General features: G+C 37.5%; 1 protein-coding gene across 3 annotated transcripts in view; it reads right to left on the bottom strand.

The window, feature by feature from the left end:
* Positions 1-14,741, bottom strand: part of Cog5 (component of oligomeric golgi complex 5) — a 328,269-nt gene that overhangs the window by 190,279 nt on the left and 123,249 nt on the right. For all 3 annotated transcript variants that reach the window (XM_028891732.2, XM_028891734.2, XM_028891733.2), the window contains one exon: positions 12,379-12,509. In XM_028891732.2, the coding sequence (XP_028747565.1) occupies positions 12,379-12,509 (131 nt within the window). The remainder of the gene's footprint in view (positions 1-12,378; positions 12,510-14,741) is intronic.

Here is a 14,741-nt window from a genome sequence, read left to right as displayed (position 1 = left end):
GTGTAGTTTTGGTGAATGTCCAGGATCTATATAGCATAAGGCTTTTCAAGACAGTGATACATATCTGTTCCTGGCAGTACCAATTTACTTCACAAAAGGATGATGGGTATCAGAGAACCTCCGTATGGAGTTTGCTTTCTTTATGACAAAAGCTAGCCATTTGGGCAAGAAACTGCCCTTGCCTCGACTGCTGACAGTATGCTGTCCAAACTGAACCAGTAGGATACAAAGAAAAGTGATTGCCGAACTTAGCCAAGACAGGGCAGGACAGTCCTTCAAAAGTCTATTAGATATTCTAGGCCTGCAGGCCAAAGGTGGATGCCCCAGCGTTGCAGAGGAACCTTGGTTGACTGTCCAGGCAGACAGGTATCTCTGTCATTTCTTTTAGCTTTAGAAGATGCTTACTCGATACTTCCTCTGGGGTCTTTGATGGAGCTGAAGACTAGATAGTCACAGTTATAGTTTTCCTTAGTTATAACAGAAGAGAAATTAGGTACAGCATTTTGGACTCACCAAGATAAGATAAATTATAAAGTGTTTTCTCCAAAATTGCCAAATACAAATGGACTACACATTGTAAATGTAATTCTTACCTGATAATTGTTCTTATTATATATAGCTTTGCTGTCTTAGAGTTAAACCCTTTCCTTTTCATTTAGACAAAAAGGGGGAAATGTTGTAGAACAATCTTTTTGTACACTATGAAGCTGTGTCATTCTGATTGTTTTAATAAAAGATGAATGGCCAATAGCTAGGCATGATTTTAAAGGACATAGGAAGCTGGGAAGTAGAAGCGGGGAGTCGCCAGCTAGCAGAAGAGGAAGTGGCATGCACAGTAGAGAGTCAAGGTAATAAAGCCATGAGACAAAAAGAGGTAGTTAGTAATAATAAGCCTAAGCTATTGGCAGATCTTCTATAATTAATAATAAGTCTCTATGTCATTATTGGGGAGCCAGCAGTCATGAAGAAAAGGCTTGACTAAATCCCCCCACCCCCCACACAAAATAAAAAAAAATAAAGAAGTAGGAAAAAACCAACATAAAACTGGGGGGGCGGTGAATAAGAAAGGTCAAAGCAGAAACAAAGAAAACTTGAAACTAGAAATATATATAAAGATCAAAGAAACAAAGGGTTGGATTTGTTTTCTGTTTTCTTATTGTGTGGTGTGTAAGGGTATGCACATGTGTCTGGGCATGTTCATAGATGTGAGTGTACATGTGATACATCAAAAGACAACCAATGATGTTGTGCCTTCTCCTTTTTGTGTGGAACAGCATCTCTCATTGGTCTAGAATTTTGCCACACAGGCAGGCCAGATGGCCAGCTCCAGAGATCTGCTGTATCAATCTCCTATCACACCATCACTGAGATTATAAGTCACACCCAGGGTTCTGGGACCCTATCCAAGTCCTCACAATTGCATAGCAGGTACTTACTAACTAAACCATCTCCTCAGCCCAAAGAACTTAATTTTTTAAAAGGTTGATCAAGTTGACAAACCAAGTAAAAACAGAACACCCAAGTTAATAAAATCAGAGATAAAAAAGAACATATTATAACTGATTCCACAGGAATATAAGGATTTTAAGAAACTATGAATAACGTTAGGTTTCTGAAAGAAGAAATGAACCAATTCCTAAACACATACAACTTACTGAAATGGAATCATGTAGAAATAGAAAATAAATAATAAATAATAAGATTCAGATAGCAATTTGAAGTCATCTAAGAAAAGTGCAGAATGCAGTGCTTCTACTGATCTGATAAATTCTCCAAAATAAAGAAAAGTAACTTCAATTCTTCTTAAATGATTTTAAAGAAATGAAGTGGAAGGAATTCTGTGTAACTAGTTTTATGAACCTAGCAATGCTAATATAGCCAAATACAACAATGTGGAAGGAAGCAAGGAAGAAAGGAAGAAAGGAGGATAAGTCTTAGTTTCTTTTCAGGCTGCTGTGATAAAATACCCAGATAATAGCAAATTAATGGAGAAAGGATTTATTCTGCCTCACAGTTCAAGGTACAGTCTATCATGGAAGGAAAGCCAGTTACCGAAGCTTTAACTGCAAGAGAGAGGGGAATCCGTGCTGCTGCTCAATCCCTTTTTTTCATTGTATTGTTCAGGAGCCTGGTCCTGGGCTAGCACCTAGAGAAAATCAGTCTTCCCAACTCAAGGCAATCAAGAACATGTGGCACTGGCATGCATGTACAGGGGCCAAACTCCCAGGTGGTTCTTGATGATCAGGTTGACAATTCACACTAACCAGAACACCATGATATACAATTTCTTAATGGATATTAGCAAACTAAATTCAACAGTATATAGCAAAGATATGCACCATGATGAAGGTGGATGTATTCCAGGGACACAAGCATAGTTCAACATATGAAAATAAGATAAAACATCTTAATAAGATGAAGAACAAAAAGCACATGATCATCTCAGTAAACGGAAAGAACAAAAAAGAGGTGATAAGATTGAACATCCCTTAAGAATGCAAACTCTCACCAAGTTAAGTATAGAAGGATGATATCTCAAAATTCTAAAGGCAATATACATGAATACCAGCCAGAATTATGCTAACTAGAAAGACTAAAAACATTCCTTCTGAAGTCAGAAGGAGAAAGGTAACAACTTTCATCATTCTCATTTGATATACCTGGCCAAAACTAGTCAAGAGAAAGAAATAAAGGGTATCCAAATAGGAAATAAGAAACTAAATTTTCTGTTTGCACATAGCATGTTTTTAAAAATTTCTAAAAACCCTAAATATTCCTCGATGAATCTGTGAGCTCTATGTTCCTTATGAGATTATGCTCAAAACAAACAAACAAACAAACAAACAAAAACTGTAGTGTGGTCAAGAAAGACACCAGACATTGAAATCTGACTTCCACAGGCACACACATGCATCTGTACACATGTGTAAATGCATGAATACACATACACATGCTAAAACTAAAATGAAACTCAGGCTTAGCAGTGCACACCTATAATCTCAGGATTCAGGAGGCTAGGACAGGAGGATCACTGAAACTTTTAGTTCCGTGTGGGCTACACAGTGAGTTCAAGGCTAGCCTGGACTTCATAGAAAGAGTGTTTCTCAAAAGAAATCAAAACTGTGGGCTAGAAAGAAACATAGTGGTAACAACACTTGCTATATTAGCTTGAAGACCCAAGTTCAGATCCTGGCACCAAAGTAAAAAGCTAGGTACAGCTGGCCACACTCACATATAACCCAAGCTTATAAAGGGCAAATGCTGGGGCTTGGAGACCACTAGCCCAGGGCTATGTTCAATGAGACCATGTTCTTAAAAATAAGGCAGAGAGAGTAAAAGGATACCCAGTGGCCTCATGCCACACATACAAATGCAACATAAAATTAATACAAAGCAAAAAGAAAAATCCTAAAAACAGAACTACTATATGATTTAGTGATTGCACTCCCAGGTATACATTCAAAGACGATACAATCACTACACAAAAGAATATGTACAATTCCATTTATTGCAATACTATTCACAATATCAAAAATGTTGAAAACAATTTAAGTGCCAATCAGTAATGAATGAATAAAATGTGGCAAATATTACAGTGTAAAATACTACTTAGCCATAAAAAAGAATGGAATGCCATTGGCAGCACTGTGACTCAAAATGCAAGTCATAATGTTAAACAAGCCAAACAGAGAAAACCGATTTCAACATACATGAGCTCATTCATTTGCATAAACTGAAAAGTGAACTCTCAGAATGGAATAGAATACTGGTCACCAAGACTAGGAATGGAAAGAGGAAGATGGGAGCAAAGAATTTTTTAAAGGAACATCAAGAAACACCAAGAATATTCATAGTATAGCAGGGAAACTATTAGTTAAAACAATCTGTTGGACTTCAAAATTACTAGAAGAGTAAGAAATTCTCAGCACATATTAGAATGATTATTTCAGTCCTTGGGATACTGAGGCAGCCAGATCTGAGTTCCAGACCAGCCTGATCTATACAGCAAATATCAAGTCAGCCAAAGCTACTTAGTGAGTCCCTTTCACAAAAAAGATTATTTTAAAAGAGATTTAAATGGGTATTGTCATGATCTGACTATGTAGTCCATAAACATCTGGATCCAATGTCTCTTTACAGATGAGATGAAAAGGAAAAGACACCAGAACTTGGTTAAGTGGCAAAAGCAACATTGGATCAAATATGCAAAACACATTTCTATAGACTCAAATGGTGAGATCTGTTCTGCAGCTTCTTATAGGGTAAGCCCAAATAGAATGAATTCTAGTCAGGAAATACAAGAAAGCTCCTCTAAAATGCCTTTGAGCTTGACAAGCAACTGATAGTGGCTACTGTTGATGTTTATTAGGCCCCATTTAAGAGAAGAAAAAATTTAACAACAACAACAACAAAAGTTGCTTAATGAGGTATATCACTACTATGTTTAACGTTTCCAGGAATTTATTTTAAAAGCTAAAGAAAGTGGTTAACTTACACAGACTCCATTCAACTCAGAAATCAAAATTTTCAATCATGAGAGTACACCGACTAGCTGCACGCTGTGCACTCTGCAGACATTTTTCTGATGGCCTGCAGTCCTACACTGCTGTTTCCAGAAACCTGTCTGGAAGACATTCTTGAAGCACTTCTGTTTGGCAACTGACGAACACCAGGACCCCAGACTTAACCAAGGAGGTTCCTGCCTTGGAGATAAAGCAAGTATGTGGCTGTTCAGGGTGGTCACTAGGGATCATGGGCAGGTACTAATTTCTGAAAGAACTGAATGCAGATGATGAGTCCTTTCTGATGACCTCTGAAGACAAGAACATCTGCTTCCTCCACCCAGAGTCTCCATAAGCTCTGTGCTTGTTTACTGGGAAAGCTTAGACTTCACAAGTTAAACCCTTCTTGCTAATTAAAATGTCATCATTTTCCTGTGGGGGACTGGTATCTATGGTGATGCAGGAACTCATCCAAATCAAAATCTCCATCACCTATTTTTGAAAGCTAGTTAAAGCTTGAAGTAATGGAGCCTGCTTAAATGCTATTTTCTCTCCCGATCCCCCATCACTGAAAGATTCTTAGGATCAACAACAAAGAGTAAAGTACTAAAGATGACTGGCAGATTTTGCCCCATGCCTGAAACAGAGACATCTATAGTTTTGCCCTAATATTGGGATCTATTACACTTCCCCAGAAAATGGGCCAGTCTTTCCAAAAAATTTGTCAAGTATCAGTGAAAGCAGTATAAATTGCTTGTATATAGAAATGATACGCCTTTACTATAAGGCTTATTCATGTTAAACAAAACTGTTGACATTATAAGCTTCTTTATATATGTTCTGTTTTTATTTGGAGAGAAATAACATATTTATTTGTACCTACATGATTTATGACTTTGAAAACAGAAATGGTGTAAAACAGTAGTAGGGATGTAGTAATGCTACCAAACTATACTAACCTAAACATGAACAACTGACTAGGGAAAACAAAAAGATCAAATTGGTCACCTATATTTACTAAAAAAATAACTTGCACTTTTTGTTAAACAGTTATTTTAGACAATAAAGGAATGGCTATTGTCTTAGTTTCTTCCTATTGCTATTAGACAGACAGACAGACAGATGAACGGATGGATTGATACATAGATAGATAAAGGGAGGGAGAGAGAAAATGGGCAGCTTATGGGCAATAGAAGTTTATTTCCAGCAGTTCTGTTGGCTGGAAGGTCTAAATCAGTGGTTTTCAACCTTCCAAATGCTTTGACCTTTTAATATAGTTCCTCATGTTATGTTGACCATTCCCCAAACATAAAATTATTTTTGTTGCTACTTCATACCTATAATTTTTCTACTGTTATGAATCATAATGTAAATATCTATATTTTCTGATGCTCTTAGGTGACCCCTGTGAAAGGAGCATTCAACTCCCAAAGGAGTTGTGAATCCACAGGTTGAGAACTGCTGATCTAAATGAAGGCACAGCAGATGGGACAGGTGGTGAGGGCACACCTTCTATTCATACAAGTCTGTCTTTTTACTATAATCATATGTGACAAAAGGCATAAGTGCAAACTCTCCATGAAGTCAGAACAGGTAAGAAAGCACTCTCCATGCAGTGAAGTTTGAAATAAGAAACTGCTCTCCAAGAAGTCGGGGTGGGATAAGAGAGCAATCTCCATGAAGTAAAGGGCAAGATAAGAGAGAGTTCTCCATGAAGCGTATGTTGGGGTAGATATGATAACAGAATGCTCTTCATGAAGTTAGAGAGGATGCAAAAGTATTCTCCATGAAGTGAGGGGTGGGATAAGGGACATGGGAGCACTAATCCCATTGATAAGGACTCTACCCACAACACTTAACCATTTCCTCAAGGTCTCACCTCCTCTATAGTATAACAACTATTTAAAAAAATGACCACAACATATCTGAATGTTATAGCTGAGTCAAGCTGACTAGTATTATTTAAGGTTGGATACAATGAAGTGGTGAGACAATAACTGTTTAAGTTGATTGCATTATGCAATAACAGACACACACAAAGAATGAGAAAGAGAGAGAGAGAGAGAGAGAGAGAGAGAGAGAGAGAGAGAGAGAGAGAGAGAATGATTTGACTTATCTCCCCATAGCTAAATCATCTAAATCCTTGAAAATAACAAAGGTAGAAATTTTCTGGTAATCTTAAACGATGACAGAGGTCACAACTGATAAAGACAGCACTGATACTGAAATTGTGGTTCTCAATTATATAAATAAAAAGGTAAGCACTTTCTTGAAAGTAACTTCAAATTGACTACCAAATACAAGTAATGGCAAATGTGACAGTTAATTTTCAGTCAACTTAATTAGATTTAGAACTGCCTAAGACACAATACCTCTGGGTACATCTGTGAGGACAGTAGAGGTGTAATTATAGGACATGCAAAGAGTTGTAAATGGGGAGCGAAGAGACACCCTAAATGTGGACAGCATTATCCAATGAGCTAGGGTCACTCCTGCATTATCTGTGTCTCTTTGTGACTGGATACAGTCCCTCATGTTCCCATTGCCATGAAGCAGAATGAGCCTTGTATCCTTAATTTGCTTTTTGTCAGGTATTTGGCATAGCAAGAGAAAAGAAGCTATAATGTATTACAAGTTTTCAAAAGTTACTTGTTTACCGAATATCTATTCAGGTTTTAAATCTACAAAGTCCTTAATATACTAACTTATGACTACAGCAGCACTTCAGTACTGAAGTACTACTACTCTAAAAGCAATCACTACTTAAAACAAAGCTTAGTTATACAGGTAACTATTTTAGTGATTTGAGGATGAAATAGATGAAAACTGCAAGCTGTGTTCTAATAAAAAAGGGAGAGAGCACTCAGGCAGAGAGACAGCATAAAGGTCTTGGTGAAGTGAGGAAGATAGGGCATGGAAAACTAGAAGACAGACTGAAAAGCAGGGAAAACGGGAGAGTGGCATGAAGGATGCATGTCTGAGTGCTGAGGAGAAGGATTTAGTAAATGAGAGGCAATGATGGCACAAGAGTGGAAATAATGAAATAGGAGAGAGGCGGGGAGCCGGGAGGGGGGAACTGCGTCTCTTTCCCTCCCTTTCCCACCTGTCTGCAGATCAGGATGTAGTTCTTGGCTACTGTTCAAGTATGATAGCCTGACTGATGTCATGTTTCCTGCCATGATGAGAATAGATTAACCTCTGAAACTGTAAGCAAGCTCTTAACTAAATATTTTCTTTGATAAGAGTTGCTGTGTTATGGTGTCTCTTCACAGCAAGAGAACACAGTAACTGAGACAGAGGGAAAAGTTAGTGAGAATGGAAAAACTGAAGTAGTAATTTAGAAGTTGGAAAACTAAGCTGGTCAGTGAGTAAAATCTTTGAAGAAATACTGAGGGAATTAGGGTTACATTAGGAGTTAGTCACAGTCTGGGGACTTCCTAAAGAAATACTTGTACTATATAAGTTTCCTTTCCCATAGGAACTAGTCAGCAAAGTGAAAAGCCAATTTTAGTACGCTTACATAACAAAATCAAAATGGACATGGTGGTCTTATTAAAGAAACATGAAATAAGCTCCAGACAGCAACTTTGCTGCGCCTTGACAGCGATGAAAACCTTAGTTTGCTCACTTTACCATGTCTGTCTCCTTCACTATACATCATCTCCTCACAGCTTTGTTACTGTGACTGAGATAACTAAAACAGAGCCTAGCAGAGCCCACCCATCCAACTCCTAAACAGTATACTGGGATAGTGGATGACAACTCTGTCTGCTTCCCTCTAAGAACAGGAAGTAGCTGCACTAAGATACCCTGCTTCCTAACAATGACCTTATTGATCAAGGCCTTAATTTCATCAATTCTGCCAAGCCTGAAAGCAGACTTTGTGAGATTAACAGAGAGAGCCAAGTCTGAGGAGGTCAGACATGTAATGTAACTAAATCCAGAAATACACAATTTTATAAACACAAGCATCAGTTTACAGTAAACTCTGTGAACTGAAGCAGAATGCCAACATTAGCTATCTCTTTAGAAAAATTATCTAGAAAGTTGAGTTGGTCTAAATAATATATGTCTCTCCAAATTCATGTTGAAATCCTGGAATTTAAGGTGACACTATTAGGAACGGGGTATCTGAGAGATGACAAGGTTGGAACACTCATTACAGGACACCCAGGTCCTTATTACAGAATTCTAGGTGCACATTAGCTCCTTCCACCACACACAGAGAAGAGACTATCCGAAGAACAGGAAGTTGGACCTTACCAAACATCCAGTTGCTAGTACTCCCATTTTCGATTTCTCAACCTCCTAAAATTCTGTTGCTTGCAAGTCATGCAGTTCATAGCTTTCTTATCACAGCTCAAACACAGAGACAACAACCAAATAATAGTCAGAAAGGTACTTAATATAAATCTAAACAAGACAAGTAAATTCGGCATTACTGGCCAATGTCAATCAACTGTGACACCATGATCCTCCACAGCCCTGCAGAGACAGCACTGCCTTCATGAGCAGGGCCCACCCTCTGTGAACCACACCGACTTCTGCATTTCTGAGATTCATGCAGATAATTTCACATAAGCACACACAGGTGTCCACATGTAGATGAGTATGTGTGTTGCTGAGGATCAAACCTAGGAATCAAATATGTTAGCCAAGCAATCACCACTGAGCTCTATGCACATTTTTTCTTTATCTTTTTTTTAAACTAAATTTCATTGACTAAACACAGGGTTTGGCTACAAAACAAGAACTATCTAGTTCAAGTTCTTTTGATTAACTTTACACATTATGGACATAATAAAACTATCAATATTTAAGGAAGAGAAGTTTCTTAATGTTGTTAGTTCCTCTTTAATTTTATATGAATTCAAAAACTGAAGCAGGCTGGGTAGTGGTGGTGCACATCTTTAATGTTTGAAGCCAGCCTGGTCTACAAAGTTCCAGGACAGCCAGGGATACACAGAGAAGCCCTGTCTTAAAGAAAATAAATAAATAAATAAATAAATAAATAAATAAATAAATAAATAAATAAATAGATAAATAGATAAATAGATAAATAGATAAATAAATAGATAAATAAGAAAGAACAAAACAAGAACAAAAACTAAAGCAAAATAAAATTATATAACTATTAAAATGTATATATACAATTGAGCAATATCAAAAATAGTTTATTACACTAGGAAAATACTACTGTTAAGCATAGAATTTCTTAAATACACATTCCTTTACAAAATGTTAAAACGCCTATGTCTAATGAAAATAGTACTTCAATTTTACAATCCTTGACATGTATTACTATTCTAAAAGTATTTAATTTATCTCTCAATTCTTCTATAGTAAAATATTAAGAGTTACAAGAACTGAAGACATACACATGTGGAATAATCTTTTTGTACACTGTGAAGATATATCTTTGCCAAGTGCTTTCTGATTGGTTTAAAAAAGAGCTAAATGCCCAATAGCTAAACAGGAGTTATAGGCGGGACTTGCGAGCAGAAAGTGAGGAAGTAGGAGATGAATCAAGGTTCGGGGGACACCAAGGACATGCAGAATGAGTGGGACACACAGAATCAGAGAGAGGTAAAAGCCAAGTGGCAGAACGTAGATTAATATAAATGGGTTGCCAGGCGGTGGTGGCGCACGCCTTTAATCCCAGCACCCGGGAGGCAGAGGTAGGCGGATCTTTGTGAGTTCGAGGCCAGCCTGGTATACAGAGCGAGATCCAGAAAAGTCGCAAAGTTACACAGAGAAACCCTGTCTCGAAAAACATATATATATATATATATAAAGGCCAAGCTTTCACAATTAATATAAGTCTCCGTGTCATTATTTGGGAGCTGACTGGAGGGACAGAGAAAGACTCATTACATACACAGACATATAGATATACCTCAGCATCCACTGGGTACTTCTTCCTTCTCTACAAGTTCCCAACAAAAATTCAAAGATGCCCATGCCTTGTATATAAAGTGAGGTAGGACTTGCTAACATTCACAAACCTCCACTATACTCATTATCTTCATATAACTTACCATGCCTAATACAATGTAAACGGGATATATTGCATTGTGCAGCAAACCGTCATGGCGGGATCTATATATGTTGAAATACAGATACAACCATCACATTCATGGCTTTACAGCACGCAGAAAAGACAAAAGCAAACCATGCTGAAACACTGAGTGCTGGCAAGGTTAAGGGTCTATGAAACGGTATAAAGCTACAATAGTAAATGTCAATGTATTACTTCATTTGCATAATATGGTGGTTTGAAAGAAAATGGCCCCCAAGGGGAGTGACACTATTAGGAGGTGTAGCTTTGTTGGAGGAAGTATCGGGGCGGGTTTTGAGGTCTCTTTTCTCAAGTTTCACTCAGTGTGACAACCAGTTGCCTTCCTGTTGCCTGCAAGATATAGCACTCTTAGCTGCCTGCACACTGCCATGCTCCCCTTCATGATCATAATGGAGTGAACCTCTAAAACTGTAAGTGAGCCACCCTCAATTAAGTGTTTTCATTATAAAAGGTCATAGTATCTCTTCACAGCAATAAAAACCCAAACTAAAACACATGGATATAGCATAGTGGCAAAGTTGTGGAAAGTTAAATTTTGAGTTTTGAAACTTCCTCAATTTTTTTCTCAATGTTTGATCAGCAGTTGTTTGAATCTGCAACCGTTGAACCTACAGATAAGAAACTTAGCTCTCTTCCCTGTTGTCTCTGTCTTTCTATCTGTCTCGTGTGTGTGTGTGTGTGTGTGTGTGTGTGTGTGTGTGTGTGTGTGTGTGAGAGAGAGAGAGAGAGAGAGAGAGAGAGAGAAAGAGAGAACAATAGATTCAATAGTTTTAAAACACTAAGTGCCAAGAAGCACTGAACTACAAAAACAGAAAGGCTTATGATGGTGCACTTCTGAAATGCTAATAGCAGTTTTCTTGGACTACTCAGATTTCAAAAGTATCCATTTTCTGTAGATTGGAAAGTAAAATAGCACAGCCACTGTGGAAATCAACGTGGAGGTCTACAAAAAAACAAAAACACACTATAATCTGATTCATCTACATCACTGTGGTTACTACATTCCTGAAGAATACTAATTTGGTGTACCACAGAGATACTTGCACATCCATGTTTATGACATTTGCTGCTAACAATTGTCATGATTTGGAACCAGTCAAGATGTCAATTAACAGGTAAATAGATAAAGAAAATGTGGTACATATACATAATTCAATTTTATTTATCTATGAAGAAATAAATTATGACATTTGCAGAAAAATGAATGGAACTGGAGATCATAATATATAGTGAAATAAGTCAGACACAAAAAACTAATACCAGGTTTTCTCTCATATATAGACTCTGATTTAAATTTAGATATGTATATGCATGTATGCATTTGTATATGTAGATATATGCCCATATTGTGTAGAAGAAACTCAAAGTAATATAACTGATATTAATAGATTTTCCTTTTAAATTTTATTTATTTTTGTTTTACATGTTTGGGTGCTCTGTCTGCACATGTATGTCTGTGCCCCACATGTGTGACTGGTACCAACAGAAGTCAGAAGAAAGCATCAGATCCTCTAGAACTAGATGGTTCTGAGAAACCATGTGTGTGCTGAGAGTCAAACTCAGGTCCTCTGGAAAAGCAGCACATAAAAATGTATGTTATACATGTCATATAGTAGAAACCTCAAGTGTATTTCAGAATTAAATACATAAAGATATGGCTAACCTTCCCTATGCTTAAACATGCTTAAGCATGTGAACTTTGTAACACAGTTCTTCCATATTAAATTTAGCTTATTACTTTTTAAATCCAAAATCAAACGTGCATTGATATCCCAACGGATTCTTCCCATTTCTTACCTGAGTCTCCACACCTTGCTCCAGAAGACGCTTCGCTTGATTTTCCACTTCAAGTCGTGCTCTTGCAATGAAGAGTAGATCATTTTCTATTACTTCTATTTCAGAAAGATCTATTCCTTGTGAAAGATAATCTATTAAAAAATACAGAAGTCAATATCAATTAAAAATGACAGAATCAAAACAACATGTGTAACTTCTTCAAAACCACTATGGATTTGCTGAGGAACATAGATAGTTCCTTCTTCAAACCTATATTCTAAAACATAACAACTCCCAAATATCTCCTATTTAATAATGTACCTCAGGAGTTGAATGTCCCAAGTAAAATAAAGGAATGACAAAAAAATATTATAAGTTCAGCCAGGTAATGGAAGCACACACCTTTAATCCCAGCCCTCTGGAGGCAGAGGCAAGCAGATCTCTGAGTTCGGAGCTAGCCTGGTCTACAGAGCTACAGAGTTCAGGACAGCAAGGGCAACAGAGAAACCCTGAATCAAAAAACAAAAAAGAAAAACAACAACAACAAAATAATACTACAAGTTCAAAGCAATGTCAACAAATTAAAGAGTGTCTTTTTTCCACAAAAGAAGCTTTTGCTGTGCAGATCAGTATTTCTTAGAACTCACTATGTAGCCCAGGTGGGCCTGAAACTCACAAGCCTCCTTCCTCTGCCTCCCAAATGCTGAGATTGCATGTCTGGGCAACAGGCCCAGATTCTATTTTAGTTTAAATAAATATACTAATAGTCACAGAAATTTCTCAAGCTCTACCTACAGCTTCAAAAATTATTCTGTAATAACAAAGCATTAGAAACAAATGTTTTTAGAGCAACAGTTAATAATTCACAAATAAACCTTAGCATTTTGCCATTTATGTGATTGTACTGACTTGAAGAACATTATTTTACCAAATGAAAAAACTGTGGAATAATTATTATACACAAACTTTCACAATAAGAATTATTGCAAGATTACGAGGCAGGTAAGAGCTTGGTCAGTGGAGGACTTCCTGTCACTCCCCTGCACTCACATACAACAGTGGGTATGGTATGGTAGCACATGCTTGCAATCTCAGTGCTGCAGAGGCAAGGCAGGAAGATCCCCGGAGCTCCCTCTCTCCCTAGAAAAGACTAGCAGAAAACACAAGCCCCAGGTCTCAGTGAGAGATCTCATCTTAAAAGTCAAGGAGGATGGTTCCTAATAAATGGGGACAGGGGTTTAAAATGGTTGAAAAGCAAGCAGATTTTATATGATAGCAGGGTTGGGTCTTTAAGATGATACAAGCAGTTAATTGACAAAATGCCCTTGCAGGAGGTAACTGACCTTTGAGGCCAGGAATTAAAGGAAGTTCCTGGCACAAAAACCTATTAAAAGTAAACAGACTTAAAAAGAATGTATTTTAAATGTTATTCTGCAACTATTGATAAAAAAATATTAAAAGCCCCCAGGCAGTGGGACCGGGACCTGTCCTTAGTGCATGAGCTGGCTGTTTGGAACCTGGGGCCTATGCAGGGACAGTTTGCTCAGCCTGGGAGGAAGGGACTGGACTTGTCTAGACTGAATCTACCAGGCTGAGCTGAATCCCCAGGGTAGTCCTTGCTCTGAAGGAGATGGGAATGGGGGGTAGGCTGGGGGAGGGCAGGGTGGGCTGGGGTGGGGTAGGAAGAGGGAGGACAGGGGAATCCGTGGCTGATATGTAAAATTAAATTAAATTATAAAATTTAAAAAATATTAAAAAGAAAAAGGTGAATATATTTGCGCATAAAGTATCCCAGTGTGAATTATAAAATTTACACACATATGTATGTCTATACGCATATGTACACATATGCTGGTGAATGTGCATGCATATTTGTAATATATGTGAACAATAAAAATCGGCAAAAAATGCTTTGAAAAACAATTTGGGATTATCATAATAATGTTCCAAACAAGTATCTCTATGACCAGAATATTCCATTTGGAGTCACATAGGCTTGTGTGTGCGTGTGTGTAAATGGACATGTACAGGAATCTCAGTATAGCATTATTGAGAACAAAGCTGAAAACTGACACCATCAACCCAATAGATAAATAAAAGCATAATTTAAAATAGTACTATACATGAAATATTTGCTTAAAAATAAAATATATTTTTTAAAATTTTATTCGTATGTTTTTTGGGTTTTTTGTTGTTGTTTGGTTTGGTTTGGTTTTTTGAGACAGGGTTTCTCTGTGTAGTTTTGGTGCCTGTCCTGGATCTTTCTCTGTAGACCAGACTGGCCTCAAACTCACAGAGATCTGCCTGCCTCTGCCTCCCAAGTGCTGGGATTAAAGGTTTGCACCACCACTGAGCTAAAACATACCTTATAGCAGCTTAAAAAT

The sequence above is a fragment of the Peromyscus leucopus genome, chromosome 14 (assembly GCF_004664715.2).
Source record: "Peromyscus leucopus breed LL Stock chromosome 14, UCI_PerLeu_2.1, whole genome shotgun sequence".
In the NCBI taxonomy this organism is placed as follows: domain Eukaryota; kingdom Metazoa; phylum Chordata; class Mammalia; order Rodentia; family Cricetidae; genus Peromyscus; species Peromyscus leucopus.
Note: the sequence above shows the minus strand (reverse complement) of the source record. Positions and strands in the feature narration are given on the sequence as shown.